This window comes from Orbicella franksi, chromosome 13 (genome assembly GCF_964199315.1).
Source record: "Orbicella franksi chromosome 13, jaOrbFran1.1, whole genome shotgun sequence".
In the NCBI taxonomy this organism is placed as follows: Eukaryota; Metazoa; Cnidaria; class Anthozoa; order Scleractinia; family Merulinidae; genus Orbicella; species Orbicella franksi.
In genome coordinates, this window is record NC_138157.1 from 8162990 (window position 1) to 8186006 (window position 23017).

The 23017-nt window shown below is 43.3% G+C and overlaps 2 protein-coding genes and 3 non-coding genes across 5 annotated transcripts; 3 read left to right on the forward strand and 2 right to left on the reverse strand.

The window, feature by feature from the left end:
* The first annotated feature begins 5041 nt into the window (after window positions 1-5041).
* Window positions 5042-22231, forward strand: LOC145465839 (transmembrane prolyl 4-hydroxylase-like). The gene is made up of 11 exons (XM_081449593.1): window positions 5042-5274; window positions 6325-6409; window positions 7229-7360; window positions 7754-7845; window positions 9190-9251; window positions 9454-9495; window positions 9696-9855; window positions 10050-10109; window positions 18517-18635; window positions 19063-19153; window positions 21449-22231. Exons 1-11 carry the CDS (start codon window positions 5065-5067, stop codon window positions 21713-21715), a joined length of 1320 nt encoding a protein of 439 aa, XP_081305719.1. The 5' UTR covers window positions 5042-5064; the 3' UTR covers window positions 21716-22231.
* On the reverse strand, window positions 10362-14693 carry LOC145465739 (uncharacterized). The gene has a single exon (XM_081449505.1). The coding sequence runs from the start codon at window positions 14557-14559 to the stop codon at window positions 10570-10572; it is 3990 nt and encodes a 1329-aa protein (XP_081305631.1). The 5' UTR covers window positions 14560-14693; the 3' UTR covers window positions 10362-10569.
* On the forward strand, window positions 16209-16280 carry Trnah-gug (transfer RNA histidin (anticodon GUG)). The gene has a single exon. It is a non-coding gene; the product is annotated as a tRNA-His (tRNA).
* Trnae-uuc (transfer RNA glutamic acid (anticodon UUC)) lies at window positions 17883-17954 on the reverse strand. Its single transcript has one exon. It is a non-coding gene; the product is annotated as a tRNA-Glu (tRNA).
* Trnae-cuc (transfer RNA glutamic acid (anticodon CUC)) lies at window positions 20833-20904 on the forward strand. Its single transcript has one exon. It is a non-coding gene; the product is annotated as a tRNA-Glu (tRNA).
* Window positions 22232-23017: the final 786 nt, after the last annotated feature.

The following is a 23017-nucleotide window of genomic DNA, read 5'->3' on the forward strand; positions in this document are numbered from 1 at the left end:
AACGAACTATTTCGTGGCGACCTATTAAGATGTCCCGTATCTCCTACAGCCAACCTGAATGCGAACGCGACCAGTCACGTCACGTAATCTTTCTGCTAGAGAGTTGAGAGACGTGAAATAACGAGATAAATTCACCAACCACCAGATTTCCCTACAGGAAAAGCATGAGCAACGTCTGGCCAATCAGCCGCACATTGAGAAGTCCAAGGCACCAGTTACAAAGTTAGAGTCGTCCAGCAGGTAAAATCTCTGTTAATGATCTCACATACACTGTGACCGGAACGAGACCCAAGTCCGTGACAGTGTCCTAGTTATGGCATTATCAAGGTCTTTTTTGAAACATTAGAAAGTTTTGAAGACATGATTAATTGACCATCGCAGTTATACACACCAATTGAGTAGCCTGAATGTTTTCTTTTTTTCAGGCTTAATGTCACAACTGCTTAAGTTTTTTGTATAACTGCGGTGAGCAATCATGTCTTCATATCTTTCTCCGAAGAAAGTCTGTTGGCTTCCACCTCCGTAGTACATCTTACAAAGTGGAGACAACTGTCACCAACGCGCCCCAAATACAAATGTAGATTGATCAGGCGTTGAAACTCCACCTCAACAAACGTTACATACCCTGACTTCTCGCACCATAACAAGTGTAAAATCTACGCTAGGAATGCAATCCAGGAAGTTCCGTGCGATGATGAACTTACCTCTAGCAACAAGGACCCGTCCACCTCTCCAGCCAGCCCTGATCAGGAAGGAGATTCCTGTGTCGCTGATATTAGTGACTCTGATACATCTCATCCTACTCGCATATCTTTACGGATACGGCACCGCTCAGTTTGCTATGATGACTCTGCTATAGACTTAACAGTCGCTTCTCTTGGTGGTTTAAACGTCCTTTGATATTTTGTCCCAATCACTTTACAACTTTAAGGAACAAGAGAAAGGAAGTAACGCGAGAACTGGCCAGCTGTACTTCTGCCGCATGATTACGTAATTCGTTCTTTTTAGCTTCCCTCGTGTTTGGTACACGCGTTTTCGAAGTCTCGTTTATTTAAGGTCATTAAGTTGTGTTACGGACCGTGTTGTCAATCTATCGATCTTCTCTTTACTGGCGCTTTTCAAATTGGGAGGCACTTTGTTGAAATTGTTACTGCTCTTTATTGGTTTACTTAGTGCAAATCCTGACTCTATTTGGTCTAAAGAAGTAAAATCCCACGTCGTCTAGTGGTTAGAATTATGTACTCTCGATCCCTGCGGATTCATGTGCATAATACAAGAGTACATGATGTTAGATGGGACGATTACGTACGACTGTCACATGTGAGGTAACGGACAAAGGTCTTGTGTTCCATTTACACGCCCACGATCATCTTTATATGACAATCATGATGTTTCTTGTACTTTTTTGCGCAGGTGGCGTGGGACAAAAATCTTTGTCACAGGTTTTAAAACAGGTTAGATTAATGTGTTTTTAATAGCTTTCCAAAGGGAAAGAATTATAACTCCAACAAGAACATGCCTAAGACCATCTTATACTGCAGTTAAAATAGAGCCGCGATGGGCGAGATGCATATGCATTTCGAACCGCACAAAACTGTATAAATCTAACACCAAATGTGCCTGCCCTCAAGCGTCGATCTCAACAGTCCTTATAGAATAAACAAGACCACAACATCTGTCATAGTACAGCAAACGCAAAAATTAAAAAAGAGAACAGAAAATGTCCTTTCTGAATCGCAACAAGAATAAGTCAAAATCCCGATGAGGTTAAGCCAAAATTTCATTTCTCGCAACAAAGAAGAGGTATAACGAAATCCAAAGCCAAGCTCAAACCATTTTGCACCTAGGCAGTCAAGGAGGGCTAACTATTTTGTATAAAAAAAAAAATCAGCCTTTTCAGATAATGTTTGACTGTGGATTACACTAGTTTAATTCTCCAGCAGTATATACTAGGGTTTATTGGGGAGTTTATTGACACAACCGTTGTAGCGTATTCGTAAGCCATTCTTGCTGAGGGCGTGGGGCCGTTGATGGCTTCAAGAACCATAGCTACCAGAGACGGGAGATAAAAAAACCAGCAACAAACCGTAAACGTAGAGAACTGTCACGGCTGATTTTTTTGAATTTAAGTACGTTAACGGTGTTGTGTTATAAGTTAATCATTGTTTGGTTTTGCGCATTTATTTGGCGTTGATGCTTAAGAGTTATTTGGAATATTTTACTTGCGCAAAACGCAATCATTAGAAGGGTCGACGCTGTTAAGATACCTGGAAGAATTACCCATTTGTCAAACCAAAACTTTAATCCAAACTCCTACTATAACCATAACCACCCGTGGCACTGTGATCAGACTGCTGTACCGCAGATGCAGGGTTAAAGCGAGAAGTCGATCGATGCAGACTCCGCTCAGGGTTAAGGAAGAAACTCCAGAAGTTATCGACCCGCAAAAGAACTGAACCATCCTCAGTTTACAATACGGGCTGAAATAATCTAGAAGCTTCGCTACTTTGTAAGCAACGAAGCATGGCTGAACAACTAATCCCACAAGAATATCTGAGGCTGCCAAACAAAATAGCAGCGTAAAAGATGGCGAATGCAGTTCTCGTGTTTTGTAAATTACAAGCATGACGATGCCATTTTCCAGTATTGCAGTCAGCGCGAACAGTGTGGTAATAACACACGACAAGATGCTTGCTGTAACATCATGTCTGATTTGTTCCCAATAAACTTTAAAGAAAAAGCATTCGAAGTTTGTTGAGTTCATCTGGAAGCCAAAGTTGCGGATAACGACCGATACTGATTCGAGATCTCCAGAGAAAAAGCGAAACTAATCTGATAAATAAAAGGGAAATCGCATTGGTTCATGCATTAAGTTTTACATTGCGTGCTCATCTATTATAAATAAGAGTCAAATTTCAAGTCATCGCCTTTTTATGGTGCTTATTGTGCTTTAGATATGTTATTCGTTAGTAACAACAAAACACGCGATATTTGTTGTTATTCCTTTATTCAGTATTATTATTTCTTATTTACGATCAAATCAAAATAGGGTTGTAGAAGAATGTGTGCATAACTAACATGTTTATTTTAAAGATTATTTTAGCCTTGTGAAGAAAAGCTTAGCCCGAAACATATGGCCGGCCTTTCAAGTGTTTTAAGCCGGGAATTTTCGAATTACATGTGCCTGATATTAACACATACCTTCAAGTCCTTCGTTGATAAACATTTCTCTAAAAACCAGCTGCACTGCAACATTTATTGCGATTGATCTGGCCATGTTAAACTCCCATGCATCTGGCGAATTTTCTTTGGCTCTTTATGTACCTTTTGTTTGTATTTTCACATCAATGCTCTCCGCTCACTTTTTATGGTTGAATGACAATGATTGGCATGACCTCTAAATAGCCAATCAAAATCACTCCCAAGGAGCAATTCTCGCGGCGGGATCGCCTTTAGTGCAGGCGTGGTACGAAGTATCTTCCTTTCAATAAGCAAATATTGGATTTAAACGAAAAGGAAAAAGGGATTGTAATCTTCTTCTTCTTCTTCTTCTTCTTCTTCTTCTTCTTCTTCTCCTTCTCCTTCTTTTCATTTATTCATGATCCATGGCCATTTCTGCTCAATATAACAAAGGGAAAATTCAGAAGATGGAAAAAAATTTGAATTCAAATGTACCCGCCTACTTATTTCTACATGTACCTAATTTTAACTGACGTAAACTTAATTTTTTAAAAAATGGAATTGGAAGCGGCAAATTTTGGCAAGACTGCTTAAAGAAATTAAATTTCGCGATGCTTTTCAAATATTGATTCCAATCAACAAACAAATAGTCTCAGAATCATACCCACAGACAATTTAGTTTAGTCTTTTTGGACAAACCAATTTTACAATGATATTGGACGAAATGAAGAGCTGGCATACTCGTTTCCGACGAAGCGCAACGTCTTACTTCAAAGGTAAACATTTGCGTTATAAATTTTGCATGTCGTATAATTACGAGGAATATATCGCTCGAGAGAAACAACGCGCAAGTATAAAAACGCTACATAATTATCTAAGGTGACGTTGAGATATAAAGGGTTTTACGCCGGGGGATTTAACTTTGTGTCGTTAATTTTTGGCATAACCTTTTTTTACAAGTCAACATATGAATGATCATATATTTGAACTGCTGCCCAAAAAGATGTGAAGACATGATTGATTGACAACTTAAGCAGCTCTGAAATTAAAGCTTGAAAAAAATTCCCGCTTGAACGGGATTCGAACCAGCCCATGACCTCTGCGATACCGGTGCAGTGCTCTGCCAACTGAGCTATCAAGCCAACTGGGAGCTGGTCACTTTGTGAGTTCTTTAATAATATACCCATAGATGATATTTGAACTGCGGAGAAAGATATGAAGACAAAATGGTCATCGCAGTTAAGTTCATACCTTTTTTTCGCGGGCGTTTAATTTCGTAATCGTTTTGCTATCGTGGAAATGGAAATAAGATATACAACAATCAGAAGACCAAACAAGTTTATCTTACTGTTACGTCGCTACGTTTAATCTTCTTCCTAGAAGTTAACTACCAATGTATTCATCTGCACTGTACGATCGGACACAACTGGCTTGCATGGAATGAGTAACACTGTTATTTCGGGGAAAAATACAGGGAGCAACTTTTAACGGAAGATAAAATTTCCGGGAATCGTGTGACGGTAAAATTACTGGGACCCAGAGATACAAAAGATAATACTGAATAATAATAGAAAAAAAAAAAAAAGAAACAGGAAAATCCTCAAGAAATATTCTCTTCAGTTTAGACCCTGGTGCAAGAACTCAACACTCCTCTGACCCTCACATTTCTGGCTTTTTAATTTAATGTTGGGCATTTATTGAGCATGCGATTTCTCTAACTGCGGTTACTGATCATAAATCATGCAAAAAAGCAACCGTGAAAATGTCCACCGGCAGCAAAATTGCTACAATCGATAAATAATTGATTCTGATCGCTGTGGAAGCTGTTTTTCTTTTTTTTTAATTATGGCTCTCACAGAGAAAGTTGCTTCTTATGGAGTGAAAATGAGACTTCTAGATCTTACCTTAATCCTTTTCGTTGTGATTTTAAAGCCCTGGGATTGTACCACTGGTCGTCACGGTAATACTTCCAAAAAATTTATAAAGCCATGCTTTGATGGAGACGAAATTGAAAACACGCCCTCAGAGCCAAGCGATTCCTGCTACGAGAAGCTAGGAAAGGAGTTTAAGCTCGTCCGTTTGGAGGGATTTAAGGTAAGATGTAACTGTCAAAACTAAATGTACAGCAGAAACCGCCGACCTACCGACTGTTCCCTAGGTGCAATTTTCAAATCGTTAGAAATTTGTAAACAATAGAATGCGGCCGTTAATATTATTAGAAGCTTGCTGGTGGCTCAAGAGACTCAGTGGAGTTGTTATTTTCCCTTCTTTTATTTTGTATATTTTTTTGTAGCCTGCGTAGTACGTCCGCCCTCTCCGCCTCTCTCCGATTTTTTTTTTTGCGAAAGAGGCGGATGTACACAGACTAACATTTCACGGCATTTACTGATTTCAAACTTTTCTTTTTCAGGGTCTTAGAACCACAATTACCCGCAAAAACCCGCGTAAAAAGAACACACAAACAGTGGGATGAATACACTAGTTCTCTTAAGCCTGGTTCTCACATCCCGCCGACCTACCTGCGACGTAGTCGCCGGTTGCAACTGACAACGTTCGTTGATCTGTCCCAGTGGGTCCGTCGGCGCATCTGCGATGAATCGCTGACGTGCTCAAATTTGCACGAAGTGCAAACCGAATTGCGCAATTTTTAACCATTTTATCTGTAAATATGGATCGAATCGTCTTACGGAAGTACGTTGCGTCCGCGAATGATATAATGTTCACATAAAATATTTTCATCGCCGACAACCGCCAGCTTGCCTGCAAAATTCAACTCAGCTCAACTTCGCGGGCAAGCCGGCGGTCAATTTCTGGGATAGATTATGATTCGGCGCTAAATGTGCACATATGCCGTTACGGTGTCCCAGGCCCAGGTATGTCGGCGGCATATGAGAACCAGGCGTAATGTTTCCTTTTTTATCGAACTGAAGCTGCAACATCGCGCAACATCGATTGACCTGAGCTGGCATTAAAACGTAATCAAAGCTTTTTCTATCTTCAAGAATTCAGTAAATCTTGATCATTCATCTTGCTGTGCAAGGCGAACGTACGGCTTGTATGAGCTAAGATACTTAGTCATAATTAACACTATTTATTCAAAATAATTTATTACTTGCAGTATTTTAATCTCAACGTTCTGCTTAGACAGGTCACGTGCAGTGGATGGAGGTCGGTGACGGAAAGAAGAAAGTCAAGCTCATAACACGAGCGATGAAACCTTTAATACTCGGCATAGCATGCATTTGTTTTATTTTTCATTGCTCTGTATATCGTCTTTTATATTGTAACATTACTATGAACGTAGCTCTGCTGTTTTGGAAACGTCTTCATGTCAGCTATATGCATCTATCCAGCTTAAATCCATCGGAAACTTTAAATACGGTGTTCATTTTAACCATGCACCCTCTACGAATCTACAGCAAAGTATTTGTTCTAGTCGACTAACGCTGAGTGGAATTACAACAAACGTGCATCTCTTTTTTTCTGATTCTGAGTGCTTTGACGTTTTAACTAATATGGCTCGAACCAAATTGGCTGCTATTTGAAGCGTATATAAATGTAATATGATAAATAAATCTAATAAGACTAGTCTTTTGATAATTTTGTTCAATTTTGGTATATTGGATAAATGGGAGTTAGTTCTTTCGAAATGATTCAGAATGTTTGAACCAGCACCTCCCATAAGAGGGTCTCTTGACGTCATGTAAAGTGTCTTAGAGCGGAGAGGTGTCCGTAAAAGACAGATTAAAAATGAGGGGTTTGTGTGGCGACCACGACCAAGTGTCTGGCAACCTCATTTCCAGGGTCTCTCATCTTCTAGCTGTCTCCTTTCTCTCTCCGGGAGGGTGGGAAGATAAGAGATCCTGGGAACCAGGTTGAAGGAACTCGATCATTTATTCTCGTAACGTTTCCGTTAGCGGAGGTTCACCTGTCTTCGAGCTGCTGTGATGATGGGTTAGAAACTTTCTCATTCTATATTTGTCACTGTGGCACTTTGGATTCCGTTAGAAATCTCCTTCATGCTTTTTTACTGTTTCTTAAATTTAAGAAATTCCTGAGTTCTTATCAGATGACGAGTGTGATCACATCATCTCACTCGCTAAAGAGAGCGGACTTCAAACAAGTACGTCAGGTTTTTTCAACTACGTGGCAGACTTAGATGCGGTCTTGGCGATAGCCGGTGAGGATGCGTTAAAATTTTAACTTTTTTTTGCACCTTGTCGTTTGCTTTGTTGATATTCCACTGAACTGATTAGTATTGCATTCAGCTGAAAGACGTGCGATACAAGGGGTCTTTTCCACTGCCGCTTTCTATTCAGTCATCACTGAAAGAGCGGGAAACAGGGAACACGGGATTTCCTGACTAAAATTACGATCGATATCCAGTTTAAAATCAAGATCAAGCAACAGACCATCATTTCCACCCAACTTCGCACAAACCCGCTGGAAGTGGAGCAAGAGGGCGAGGCGCTATTGCAAGTCAGTCAGTCAATTATTCATTCATTAGGTGACAGCAGGCTCCTGGTGACAGTCATGTTCAGTCCAAATAGTAACTAAGCAAAACTTTTTTCAGACAGAAATTGGACCCTCCCACAAGAGACATCATTTGCTGGAAACTTTGACGCTTGGGATGACAATAGGGATGGCTTTATCAATGTTCAAGAGGTATCTTTTAACATGACAAGTAGGCGTGTTAAAGAGTTTTCAGTGAGAAATATCATCATTAAACTAAAAGATTACATGTTCCAGCTCTCATCAGATTGATTTCATCCTAGATACTAGTTCTGGGCACGTAGAGAACAGAACTGACCTTCTAGGCTTTTTGATGTATTTTGTTTGGAACATGAACAAAACAAAAAAAAAATACGGTTTAAACGTAACCGAGCACTATTTTTCACTATTTTCTTTTGACATGTGATCATGATCAAGTCCCAGCGAAATGGCTTTGAAATGTTCGCATGAGTAATCATCACGAAAAACAGTATTAATAATTTCAATTTTAATATATAATTCAAACAGGGCCGTAGCCAGAAAAAAAACATTATTATATGGCTGTGTCTCACAAGGACTGGGAACTACCGAATTTACGAATTTGATTGGCTGAAATCGATATTGACCATGGTCTAGATTTTCCCATCTAGACCGGCATCTGTAGACCGGTTTCATTTTGCGTTGAAAAAGTAGCAAACTAAAATACAAAAATGTTCAACATTTTCTTTTATTTTCCTCTCAATCATTTATGGAAGTGCCAAAAAGCCTGATGACAAAAAAAGAAGAAAAGAGGACGAGCAAATTTCGGCAGGTTTAAGTTAAGCTCATCGCCGTTCGCTAGCAAAATGTCAGCAAACCAGTTAGGTTAAACGAATTAAAGTTTTCTTCTTTGCCATATAATAAACATCTTATTAACCGAGCTAAGTCGGTCTGCATGGGAGAATCTCGACCTCGGTCTGTACTCACGACCTCGGTCAAGATTCTCCCATACAGACCGCCTGCTCCGTTAATAAGAGCTAAATAATGACTGAGGCAATATCCTTGGGTTAATTATCTTCCTTGGTATTAAGACTGTTTATTATGGCAAAAACAACAAAAACGACAAAACAAAAAAAACAAAAAAACAAAAAAATAAAAAAAACAAAAAAAAAACCAAAGAAAAAAACACTGACTGAGGCAGGTGCCTCTGTTTGCCTGTTACTAGCTATGGACCTGTCCAAATAGGCCACGTTCGGTATATCAACATTTTAACATGGCTCCGAGGCTTTCGGGTCGAAATTGTAAGCTTTTAAAGTTTCTTTTGTCCCTCAGTTCCCAAAAGAGACTTGAATAGAAAGGAAACAACACCAACTATAGGAGTTTGTGCTGAAAGGCTCAGAGCTACGTTAGAATATTGATATATAGAACGTGGCTATTGAAAACCCATGCCATAAACTTAATTTAAGATTTGACTTATCTTAAAAGTTAGGTCTAAACTGACCAAATAAACTTGCTGACGTCTTTTATTAATTGTGGAAGGTGAAGACGTTTGCTGGGAAACACAAGCAGCTCCATCTGGATGAGGATGATCTGCACGACATGTAAGGCAAATGGATCAGTCTTTCCACTTTGTAATCAACTTCGTAACATTTCTGGATTTGTAATTAAGCGTTATTTTACAGATTAATCGACCATTTTTTTCTTCTTTTTAATTTTGTTTTGAAAAATATAGCCAGTAAGTATAAAGCGCATTAATTTTCCTAATATTATACGAGATGTTTTCGTTTTCGGTCTACTTTGTAGGTTTGAACGCCTACAGGTTAATAATGAACTCACAACAGGTAAGTACATATCACGGTCGATTGTATTAATTTTATAATGTATACTCAAACATCCCAATTGGGCTATAGAAAATAGGGGTATATCGATCTGATTAGCTAAGCAAACTTTCTCTTCTTTTCCTTTCTTTTTATGTCAACTGACTACCTGGCTGCCTGTAGTTGAATAGTTATCAGAAAAACAACTTTTATTTTCATTTCAGAAAGATTAACAATGCAGTCATTTAACAATTTGAATATTAAGAAGATTCTTCGGTACATGAATTTCTTGAAAAACAATAGTCCACGCCACAGATTCCGTTTTAGTCAACAGGCCTGGCTACCACAAGACAAAACCGCTGACCCTGTTTTGAGACGTCTCCACGAAAGCTTATTTCTCCCAAATAATAATAATAATAAATATAATAACAATAAAGTAACTAGAGCGCGATGTCCCGTAGATAAGCGCGGCTGCCATAATTTGCAACGTTTTTCCAGCTTGCAACTGACTGCGAGACAAGTTGCAGATCAGAAAATGGCACATGTTATATTGCGACTTAAAACCAAACTGTTTTGTTTTACAGGATCATAAAGTTAACCAAGCTGCCGAGAAAAATAGTTCAGGGTGGAGAACCAATGCAGGTCAAAGACTTAATTTAGTAATGCGCAGGCACTTGCTATACACGTACCCGTAAATGTGATGTGTTGACTTCGTGCAAAAGACACGCAATGCCTTAATGCATAAATCTGCGAGAGAACAAATTATCGAAGCCATAATTTTCAGAGTAAAAGAAAATGAAGGTGACATTAGATGTTAATTTTATTAATCGCTTCCCACGCCGGGAATCGAACCCGGGCCGCGGCGGTGAGAGCGCCAGTAGTCAATAGCGCCCGTTTGGGCCGTAACCAATCAGGAGCCAGGGATTGTACCACGTGACCACTTTTTTCCCATACATTCTCTTAAATTGTAAAATCCAAGATGGCCCCTTTGGTAGCAAAACATGGCGCCCGTGACGTCACAGCTCGCTGCGCATGCCCAAATAAGGAGATAGACCGGAAGTGAGTTTCAAAATTGATTTTTATTGATTACAGGAAGTAAAAATTACAATGGTGAGTATCCGTATGGAAACGACATGAAAGTGTTCGTGTCTACGACGCGTTTGTCGAAGACGAGTCCGTAGCGTTTGGTTCGTGTGATGACTCTGAGATGTTTGGTGGCTGGGTTTCTCCAGAAGAAGTTGGGGTTGACAACGTTGATGCTGCGTCGTTCATCCTCGAGAGGTTGTGTGAGTTCGTCGAGTAGATTTTGTCGCATGACGTCATAATTGAGTTGCCTGGATCCTCGTACATTGAGTGAGAAGCCTCGGACTTTGCAGCAGACTTTGCCTTGGTGGGTTCTGTATCCGTAATTTTTGGGTCCAGCGGCGGTGAAATCGGTGATGAAATCGCCCTCGTCGAGTTCGTTGGTCATCTCTCCCAGGTAATCGCCTAGGGTGACGTCGGCTTGACCTGGTTTGTGCGAGTAGATGACGGAGTCCGTGTCAAAGTAGAGAACTTGTTGTTTTAATTGTTCAAGGTAGCTGTATAATTTGAGACGCGCCCAGCAGGTGGTGAAAGCGGCGACGAAGATGTTGATTCGTCCGTTATCGGGTTGATTGTCTTTGAGTTCGGCGTGTACGACTTCTAGGGCTTCGTCGTTGGCGATTCTGACTTGTCGTATGTCGTTGAAGGGATTGGAAACGAGGTCGAAGAGTTGCGTGGCGTTGTAGACGACTTGGGTGGTGGGTTTGTGTAGATTTTCGCCGAACTTGCCCCAGAAGGAGTTGAGCATGAGTTTGGCGGTGGCTTTGCGTCCTGTATTTTTCTGGATCATGGTCGGATCGAGAGCGATGCCTTCTTTCTGTTGGTATTGTTGCACGTACTGTGCCTTGTCTTCGGGGGTGTTACACCAGTTGGGGTAGCCAGCGGATTCCAGTTTAATTTTTAGCCAGGTGTTCACGTAATCGGCGAAGAGTCCTTTACGTCGTTGTTCTGGCGGGAAATGGTGGACTTCGTGTATTTTGTTGAGCGTGTATCCCATGGCAACGGCTTTCTGGATTTCGGGTGTGCACCAGGTCCCTCGTAGCGTGCGTTGCTCGGCCGTGTGAGGGCAGCGATGCGATTTCTCTAGGAGGGGTTTGGTCATTTCGTGTTCCACGCACGATCGGCAGAGTGGGAAGGTGAGTTTACCTCCGTGCCTGAAGGGTAGAACGGGATGGTATAGTTCGTGAGGCGGCAGTATGTCCACTTTGGCCATACCGAAGTAGTGGTGGATGTCTTGATCTTGGGGGTTGACAATGACTTGCGGGTGTCCTACGGGGTATTCGCCTTCCTTGTTGGCCCATGGGTAGAGCGACGTCACGTCGACGTACTTGGTTTTTTCTCCTTGAGCCACGTCGGTCACGTGATACAGTTTGACAGCGTTCGTGCGCCCTCCGAAGAAGGCTTCTCTGGGCTCGAGCGGGTGTACGATTTCGAACGTGTCTAGGAACTTGCGGAGATCTGGGTCGGTTTTGACCTCTAGGTCCCAGTCGCATTCCCACTTGACGTGGAGCTGGTAGCCTTGGTGCCTGAGAAGGTCGTGTTTACGGAGTGTGGACTCGTAGACTTCCTGTAGGGTGCGATCGGTGTGGTAGATGGGATATCGGTCGCGTTTGATAGGGAAACAGCGAGGACATCCGTGCCATAGACAGCCGTGGAATTCGTAGACGGTTCGTGTGGTTGGATCGTATCCGTCCACGAGTTGATTGGCTACTCGGACTTCACCTCCGTTTCGTACGGTGCGTATACGATCGCCTTGGTCGGTGTGTTGTAACAAGTGTTCTTGCCAGGCTAGCCATTTCAGGGCTTTGACGGACTGATTGGATCGGGCGCCGTGCCAGCCTCGAGGTGGCCTGGAGGCGATGGTGTTGGGCGGGACGAGTTTCTTGCGCCAGAATCGGTTGCAGGCGGAGGCGATGGTGACGCATTTCTCCATGGGGTCAAAGTCCGCTTTTTGTTTGAATTCTTGCCGGAACTTTTGGCAGCCTGCTTTGAGGAGTTTGACGTCCGACTCGCAGTAGGCTTCCATTTCTTGTCTTAGTACGAAATGGTAGTTGTCATTGACTTTCTCTTGGTACCACTGTTCGAATTCGGCTTTCTTTTTGGCGGACATGCCGTCGGGATCGTACATGTCTCGCGGCGGCATGGGTCCTTCGTACTCTTGATTTTCTAGGGTGTTGAATTTGTGCGGGAAGAATCCCTTGCACAGTTCGTGGATTCCGAAGGTGGCTGGAAAGTTGGCCAGCGGGAACGGGAGAAAGCATAGGGAATCTTTGAAAGTCAGTCTGTCGGATCTCAGTGACAGTATTTTGGTGCCAACGGTGATTTGGTCTGTGACTTCTCGATGCGTGGCGTAACAGTGTTGCAAGATGAACATCCCGTCGTAGCCTTTGAGATTGTGAAAGAGGACGATGACGTCCCGATCGTCTCCGTCCACGTCGACGGCGAGGGATTCGAGGTGGTCGAACATGTCAGCGGTGCAGTTGGGACCGTAGAAGGAGCAGAATTGATCCTCTTCATCGTCTTCCAGGCAGAGTAGAATGGGTGTCTGATTCCCTTCGGCGTCGGTGATGGCTTCGTAGTCGCAGTACACTTGAAGGGGCGGATCTTTGGCCACCCAGACGCGTGTGTCTGGATCATCGGGTTCGGGTTCTTCGAAGGGTCGACCTTTGACTTCGTCGCGCGACACGCGTTTCTTTTTGGGCTCGTCTTCGTCTTCGGGGATGCGTTGGATGTAACATCGGTGCGTCGGCAGAAAGACTTTCTTTTCGCAGATGTGACATTCGCCCCATCCACATACGTGATCGGGGGTGAAACGGTCACCTCCTCGCCTGTTCCTATCTTTTGGTTCGTAGACGTGGCAACAGTCTGGACACTTTTTGTAAGTGTCGCAGATGGATGGAATGTTGAGACTCCGCCGTTGCAGGTGGTAGTTGTAGCATTGGTCTCCGAAGAATTTTCTGTGGCACAATCGGCAGATCGAGGTGGGTGCGGGAAACTTGCCACGTGCTAGGGGTCGTTTGGCTTCGATGAAATCGGGGCAGTCTTTTCGTTTGCAGGCGGGACACCATTTACCGTGGCAGGGATGACGTTGAAAGTCGTCGTGATCGTATCCTCGATTGCATTCGTCGCAGAAGTAGGATTTGCTTAGGAACCCGCTGAACGAATTGCATCCGTCGTAGTGACTGTCTTCTTTGATGAGTCGAATGATCTTGTCCGAGGGTTCGGGTCCCGCGTAGATGAGCATGTGGGGCGGGTCGATGGAAAGGACTTTGAGTTGGTACCCAGGTAACGCGGCCTGAAACTGCTGCAGTTCGTGAATGCCGCAAGGTCCTTCGGGGACGTGGGCCAGACGGTGGAGTTCTTTGGCCAATCGCTCTTGGACGGGTCGCCCCTGTTTGAGATTGTGGTAATCTTGGTCACGCGTATTCCCGTTCGCATCTACCAGGGCTTTCATGGTGACGATGGCGCGAGCGCAGCATAGATTGTCTTTGTTTTGGATGGTCACGCGCGACCGTTTGACGATTCCCCGTACGGCGGCGCAGCTCGGTTTGTATCGTTTTCCGTGACCGCGCCCACGACCTGGGGTGCGTATGAAGGTGGTTTCCATGGTAAACGTGTCGTCGGGGGTGAATTCTTCGTTGGAGTTGAGTTTGGCCGCGAGAGACTGGAGATAGGTGTCTAGTCTTTCGCTCCCTTCTTCGAATTCGCGCACGGTGAAGGTGGTGGATTGAAAGGCGTGCGTGAAGGCGCTGGACTGCATGGTGAAATGGACCGTGGAGTTGGGTGTCAGGGTAGGATCCTGAGCGATTTGTTGTTCGATGGATCGTTGAAGGGCCTGAGTCAATTCTTGGCCTAGATTGTCCCTGGGAGTCACGTCTCTGTGTTGTCTGAGCGTGGCTTCGAATCGTTGTTTGTTGAGGACGTTTCTCCAGTTACGTCGAGCGCCTACGGGTCTTAATTCAAATTCTAGGAGGGGTCTTGTATTGCTACCACCTCCGGTTTGGCTCATCACTCGGTCGAGAGCCGGATCGAAGATCCAGTCGTCGTCATCGTCGAAGGGGAAGGCTTCGTCGTGGGTCCGTCTGTTCTGTGAAGACAATGAACACAACGTTTTTAATGGTTGTTTTTTACTCTCAGGTTTCCAAGCAAAGTATCTGACAATAACAATTTTTTGTCGGGTATATTGATTAACGCTAAGCTAAGGTACTTGTACCTACTTCGTGTCCAGTTCTCACGCTGCTCGTCCATGAAAAATAGGATCTGGTGAAGCATCACCTCGAGCTGACTCGAATCCCGAAACCGCGTCAGCCACCGACGGCCCGCCAACAAATCCCGGATGAGAAAATTCATGCTTTCATAAAACCGGGTCCAGGTCTCGTCCATTCGGTCAATCGCCTCCTCGTAAGTAGTATCAGGCTTTCTAGGTCTGAAACTGTTCTGGATTTGTCTCTCCCTCAAGGCCATAATGACGCTCAATACAAGTGAAGACACTCAGAGTGACGAGCCGACGACGCGGATTCGCTTTATGCAGATCCGTCCAGCCAATCACAGATCGAGACGAAGTCACGTGTTACCCCAGACCCAGGGGATAGGGGGTATCCCCCTACCACGCCCACTCACGGTCGGAGACTGGACACCATTATACCGTGTGTATAAAATAAGCGAGTCGGACCGTTCACTTTCACTCTAAGTTATTCAACTTGTATGAGCGACCATCACAGAAGACTGTTAGTATTGCTGTGGCTTCTCAAGGTACCAAGTGAGTATAGCATGGAAGTATTAGAGCGGTGTAACGTAAAGTTGACTACCTGGGAAAAGCGGGTGAGAGAGTGGATGAACGACGAAGAAGAGACCCCTTTGTACAGGGACCTAGAACAACTTTTAGGTTTTATCGAGGTGGCCCTGGACCAACTAGATCTTTTGGGGTTGGAAGAGAGGTTGGGGATCCTTGACGTGGACGATACCAATGATTTGGTGATTCATATAGACTGGGTACGCAACACTTACCGACAATTGCTTCAATTTTAGACATGGAACCACCCCTCCATTGTCACGTATGCAAACAGCTGAGACCCTGCTGCCGCCAACCCATCCTAGAATTGAGCAGAAAAGGGAACCACACCAAATTCGTACGCGCGCTCTCGGGACCACTGAGAAAAGACTGGGGACTAGGGTGCGTCTACGCAACCTGTTGTGGGATCATCTATGGCATGTACTACAATGTGGAAACCAATTGTTACGAACCCGTCTTCCTGGGAAACGGTTACAACCAGGCTCTGTCACGTGTCAATCACGTCAAATCGTTTATTGATTGTTATCCCGAGGAAAAAGAGGGCGCCGGTCAATAGGACCGTGCACACGTCCCACCATGTAAACTAAGTAGTGTCCAATAAAAAAGTTTTTTGTTCCATTTTTCAGACTCCATGTCACGATTTCCCAAACCCGAATGCATATGGTGTAAGGAAGGATTCACTCCCAATCACAGTATCAGCGACTACTTCCTGACACCGTGTTGCGACCAATTCTTTCACGGAAGCTGTAAAGCCCTCCACACCTGGTGGTTGAAACCCTCCCAAAGACTCTGCCCTCATTGCAATACCGTGAATTTCGGACTGCCTCCCGATGACATCCCCAAAACCAAGTCCTAAAGAGGTAAGCGCTTCGATGGTCCAATGGTCAAGACGTTGAGTTGTGGCCTCAAAGACCCAGGTTCGATTCCTGGTCGGGGCATTAAAATTTTTTTTCTTTTTCCCTATAGAGACCCCTGGCCTGTAAAATCTGTTTGGACGAACCCCACCCCGACGAGGACGTCATGCTCCTCTTCCTCACCCAACATTTTCCCTACCCCTGGTACATGAGAAGAGACCTCTCCAAGATCTGGCCCTTCGGACGTGTGTTCGAATCCTCCTCAGGCTTTCACGGAGAATTTCTCACCCCGCAAACCATGATGCTATCCCTAGTACACCTGGGAACCGATGACGTGCAAGCACTCAAGATGATGCAAAAAATCACACAACAAACCATGTATATTCTCTCGTTAAATGATCTTTATTAAAATGTTTTTTCACTCTGTAGTTGGTAGTGGTGCAATTTCTTTGATAAATACTTGGTACGCCAACTCTTCTCTGTTGTCCCAACTGCTCTTCCACGCTTCCCATCCGGCCTCAAATCCATCCGGCAACTTCTCCAAACACACGGGGTCTTTAAACGATCTGGACTGGTCTGCAAGCATCTTCTCGGACAGGAGTTTTCGGAACCTCAGCACATCATCCGCCACCCTCGTAATTTCCTTCCTCAGAACACCATCCATCGCGCGAGAAACGGCGTTCTTCATTATCTTTCCAAGAATACCATCATGAACGGCATCCAGCACCCTCGCTGCAAATTCTTCTCTCGACATGTCGTCTTCCTCAGAATCGCTATTCACCTCCACCTTCGTCTTGCTCTCCTCTGAAGACATCTTCGCGTCGATCTCAAAACAACAATACCCACTCGATACTCACGCAAACCCTTTTATCACCCCTTCCGAACCTCGATTTCAGGCATTGGCTTATTTGACCATGCACGTGACAACCTCGATTTCATGTTGACCTTATTTAGGCATGCGCGAACTGTGACGTCACGGGCGCCATGTTTTGCTACCAAAGGGGCCATCTTGGATTTTACAATTTAAGAGAATGTATGGGAAAAAAGTGGTCACGTGGTATAATCCCTGGCTCCTGATTGGTTACGGCCCAAACGGGCGCTATTGACTACTAGCGCCGAATCCTAACCACTAGACCACGTGGGATTGCTCATTGGAGTTAACAATAATTTAAGGTCCACCTTGTTTAGAACAGATTGTGCGATCCACGGGATAGGACGTGTTCACGGCAAAACATTAAAGAAAGGAGAAGAAAAAAAAAACATTTTCGGGAAACACTTTTTAATTTTCATCAAATTAGCTGATTTTTGGTTAATTTGTTTGTTGGGGTTTTTTAAGGGTTGTTACGGAAGCATGTCTCTCTTTAGTTGTAATTTGATTTAAATGTTTGCGATCTGTAGAATTTTTTTTTTCATTGAATTTTCGGTGTCATCTGTCCAACTTCATCAGAGTGTAAAGTGCATGTTTCTTATAAAGTAGCTTACATCCATTTTTTCACCCTGATGAAGGTGCAGAGATGCAACCAAAAATTCATTGAACAAAAACCTACAGATCAGATATATTTAGGTCGTATAATCAGTGTCCACCAATCGCAGCAATCGAACTATCTTTAGTTGTACATAAGTTTAGGTAATTAAACCGTTAAAATTGATTTGGAAGGACCCTTCAAGAAAAGAAAAAAATAGACTTTCCCACGCCGGGAATTGAACCCGGGCAGCGGCGGTGAAAGCGCCGAATCCTAACCACTAGACCACGTGGGAATCCTATCTTAACCAGGCTTCCGCCTTAGAGTCAATCAACAGTTACCAAAATTTCAAATGTATCATTGACAGGTCTAGTTACTGAAAAAAACTTGACACATTTTGTAGGCACAAAACGGCTTTGATGCACTGGTAAGGCGCAAACATAAAAATGTCGCACTATAAAAGACTATTGACACGTATAATAAGCACTCGACGTCTATGTTAAGTTCCCCTCGCCTTCGCCTCGGGGAACATTAAGGTCGAGGGAAAACAAAACTCACCGTTTGCCGTGCGGCTAGTCATTAAGTGTTTTGTTATACCTCCCAACTCAAATATAGGAAAAACTGCGAAACAATTCTTTGCTTGAAGCAGGGAGGCATAACAAATTTGCCTCGGTTTCAAGGTGCACGACCTAATCACGTGCGAGTCGATAATTTAAGTCATTGTCTCCCTAGGGAGTTAGTGAGTTTTGCTCCCCTTAGGGTGTCAGTGAGTTTTGACCCACGACACTTGACACGTTTTCCACCTATCGGAAAACGTATTTGAGTTGGGAGGTATAACAACGGACCATGTTTTCTAGGTTGTTAGGTACGAAAAGTTCGGCCATTTCCATGCTCACATGGATTCCACCATCAGAGTCCCTAATGTTCCTTGCTGTCATCAGAATTATCTCAGAGCATCCGACTGCAGAGTCTGCAGGTTGGTTATTTATTAAAGCCATGCGTAGTCCCCATATTACAAAAAGGCATAAATTACTGCAGTTACGGCACCAAAGACAAGGGACATGCTTCAGTAGTCATTTCTTTATGACTACTGAACCATTTTCAAACCGGGCACTGTCCAGTAGCATTTCGTGTTAATTTACTTCCAGACATAGTAGCAAAATTCGTCAGCTTTTACTAAAATATTGAAAAAGCTGTAAACAGTTTTAAAGTCAAAAAACACATCTTGAAGAGAAAAGAGAGTAGAAGTCTCCATACAAAAAGGGCGGTATGACACATCACTTTTTGTCTCTTCAGACCTGTTTATGCTTTAACTTTCTCTATACATCTACCTTGATGCATTTGATAATGCTTTCATCTGTTTAATGTTCTCATCTAATTTCTTTTTCTATCTTTTTTTTCGTATTTATTACAATCCCGTATTTCCTTAACGATGTAGAAGAAGGAGGGCAGACAGCCTTTTTGATGGCAGATAACATTACAATCACGGCAGAAGTAAGTAATTAACCCCAGTGAATTGTAATGAAACGAACTGAGCTTGCAAGTTTGCACATAGCCTGCGTAGCAAGCGTTTCCGTGGGGTTTGGAAGCAAAGAAAGACCGAGGAACGGGATTTTCGGTGTTTTGTCTGCGCGGAAAATGGGGCGAGAACCAAAAAAAAGAAAGACGGGGGTGGGAGAGGGGAAGGAAGAAAACGCTTGCAGACAAACCCCTGGATTTTGAAAACCTCCGTTCGCCAGCGAACGGAGCTCGTGATTGGCTGGGCTAGTCCAATATTATTGACATGTGTCGATCAAAGGTATTTAATGCCTTTGAGTGCCAGACAAAAGGGGAAGACGCGTTTGAAGCTTGGTTACAGAACGCTTTAACTTTTCTCGCTGAACGAGGATTTAGTCGTAAGCTTCGACAGTACCGTAGAAATCCTGTAGTGCAATGCCGACGCTTTGGTTTTTCGTAGCCTGCACATTATTGCAGAAGCAAGCGCGACACAATTTGCAGCTGTTCCTTTTATTTTAACATCACTTTCTTGAATGCCACTTGCGCCAAGGACAAGATAATAAACCACGGGACAGAAAATTCGCACTACTGCGTGGGAAAACCTAGTGATTTCGTCTGGCTTGTTACATGGCAACATAATGTCGTAGGTACTCTGACATTTCATTAGAAGCATTTTTGTTGACAGCATTTAGAATCTCTGGGTACAATTCTGAATGATTTGTTATGGTGTTAGCTGCGGCATGCCAGTTTTTGTCACATATTTGCCTTACCAAAAATTTGGTCGTCTCGTCGCGGGGAATTCTTACGAGGACATATTATAAACAACTTCCGCCTAGGGGAAGATTATCTTTATTCAGATACTGGTCAAGATTATCCTTATTTCCCCTCTCAGGTGTTTGAAGCCTCTCCTGCCCAAATTCCAAAGTTTGCCGAGAAGACTTTCCGTTGTTTGTTTTTGCTGCAGGCCCATGATAACACTCGAACCGATTTGCGGATCTGGCGTTTCCAGCAAACGCTTCTTTACTGGAATTGCCTTTGTGGGAGTTGACTTGCTAATTTTACCTTGTATCGATTCCTGAACGAATGAATACAGTGATCCAAGATTTCGAATCATGCGAGCACAAGGATTACTAACGCGACTGGAATACTTCTCACATTTTAACTTTCTGGCATATTTGCGCTAAAACTTCACCCTTGTAGTCCTTCCTTTTAGACGGATTTAGTAGAAATATAGCTTGATCATAAATTACCAAATTTAATTCATCGAGATTTCTCCGTTCCTACCGTGCGCTCGTTGTCTCAGACATATTTTGACAAGTAAAGTTTCTTTTGGTTCAAAGTTCACTTCCGCTACGGAAGGCCAAAGATTTTATTGGTTTATTTATGACAGTCGATGACAGCACAAAATCTCAGTGTGCGCACTCAGGCATCAAAGGCCAAGTGGGCGGTTTTCAAAATCCAGGGGTTTGTCTGCAGGCGTTTCCTTCCATCCTTCCCCTCCCCCTCCCCCCTCTTTTACTCGCTCCATTTTTCGCGCTGTAATTCTTTGCTCCCGAACCCCACAGAAACGCTTGCTACGCAGGCTAGTTTGCACACCAGTTAAATTACTGAGTTACTGATCAATGCAAGACGAGATGACCGACCAGTAACCAAAAGTCTTACCACAACAGTGCACATCCCTCGGGGTCTAATGGTTAGGATTCGGCGCTCTCACCGCCGCGGCCCGGGTTCGATTCCCGGCGTGGGAATTTGCTTTTTTCTGCTTTTCTGTTGGTTCAAAGCGTTAGTGAGTAGTAATTACGCTCAGGAGTTCACAGTAGTTGTTTAGTTGTCAAGATATTTACAGAGATTTGTTGGTTGGCGGCTTGGTCTAGAGACACACTGGTCCAATACAAGACAAATGGTCAAAACCGCAGCTGCAGCAAACTATGAAAACTAAACAACAACAATACACACGGTCACTACATATCAGTTTTATGTCCTGCACTATTTAATGGAGGAAAAAAACCTTGAAATTTCTTTGAATGGAAACTAATCATTTATTTGATTGGCAATAGAGCGTAACTACATGTAGTGTCAAGTCAGTTGAGAGTTGGCCAAGTTATAGTAAAACAAGTAGTTAAACGTTTGGCCCGATTATCAAATGTGATAAAAATCAACTTGAATGATAATCTTAAAACATCGTGTTGATCCATTAAATTCTGATCCCCTCGGAGGTGTTCTAACCTGGCCAGTTTGATGTTCACTTAGAGAACATAACGAAGTCTTTTTATTACTTTATAATATTTTTAGGAAATTGAAAGAACGGATGAGATCAATCTGAGTATGAATTGCCGTTCGGCCGATCTTATTCTGCCACCAAAGAAAGGCACCGCCATCATGTGGTATAACAACTTTATTGACCCCGAGAGCGGTCTGCTTGGGTCCGTGGACCATCGTACATTGCACGGCGGGTGTGACGTCATCAGAGGAGAGAAATGGATCGCTAACAACTGGCTGACGGCGCCTACCAAGCACTCAAGATACATTAAGAGCATGTTTGACACGGGATTCGATTGAAAATCTCAGTCCATTTAATTTACTAGTTAGTCTTTCCGTGATAACAAAACAATTGATGCTGCGTGTAAAGATAATGAGAATGGTTGCTAGCTTGGGAGTTCAGACTGATTTTTTGGCTGTTCTCGCACGGCCGAGACAATGTAACAGCCGAATGGCTAAGGCTTTAGCATATTCGGGACATTATCTGAAGGCTCACATTGACCAAAGCTATAGATACGAACAATCAAGCGATCGAGGGTACAGGAAATAAAAAGTCACATTTGTTCCTACTATGGATGTAACAATAAAAATGGATGTAATGACCTTTGCATTGTGTAAGCCAAAATAAGAGATGAATTTGGAAGACGCTGAGACTACGGTCGACAATAAATAAATAATGGGAAGAACAGAACACAATCAGGAGCCTTCACTCCGATCGAGGTGTTTCTCGAACTCTGACCAAGGTATAAACTGTATTCTGCCGGCATTATTTTCTAGTCCAAGTAGAGCATGTGTTCCATAACATGCGTTGAGTTGTGTTTTAGCTTTGTTCTGTCTTAGTATTACTTTTTAGACGGTTGTTAGTGCTATGATCACTGTATGGAAACTGTACGTAAGGGTTGTCCTCCACGCGTCTATACTGAGCCAATATTAACTTGAAGTTGACAAAGGTAAACAACCTGTCGTAAAGAAATTGTGAAGCTGACTTCTCGAGCTTTAACCTTTCTCGTGAGAAGAATGTCAGCGAACAGTTCAAGACACAGGCGAAACTAAAGACATGCGAAATGAAAAACACTTGCCTATTTACCAGCGCGTATGGGCGCAATGTACATTAAATCGTATTGGCGCTATGATACGTCTGCGATTCCAAAAACAACTCAGTCCGCCCTATTAGAAGAAACTATATGGCAGCCAACGTTGTGAATAAAGACGATGACTGCAGAAATGTGTCCTAAAATACATTGTTTCTGAAGTGCTGTAACTTTATATAATCTGCTGGACAAGTGAGCAATAGTGGAACTGGGAAACGGGTCTAAACAATCATCACTTGTTCTCGAGATTTTATTTCCATCGAGGAAGACCAAAACACTTTCCAAAATAAAGTGAAGATAAAAGCGAAACTGTTTGCTATAACTCTGCGCCTGCGCACCTGTCTAAAGGGTGCCAGTTGTATGATGTTCGGATGGCTGAATCGACGTTTGGAACGTCTCAGTCTTCCTTGTCTTCTCGTGTGTCGTGTTCTGTGGCTGAATCGCCCTCTGGTCTTGCTACTATTGGTGTTCCAATAAAGCGTCCGCGTCTTGAGTCTACTCCTGTTGCTGT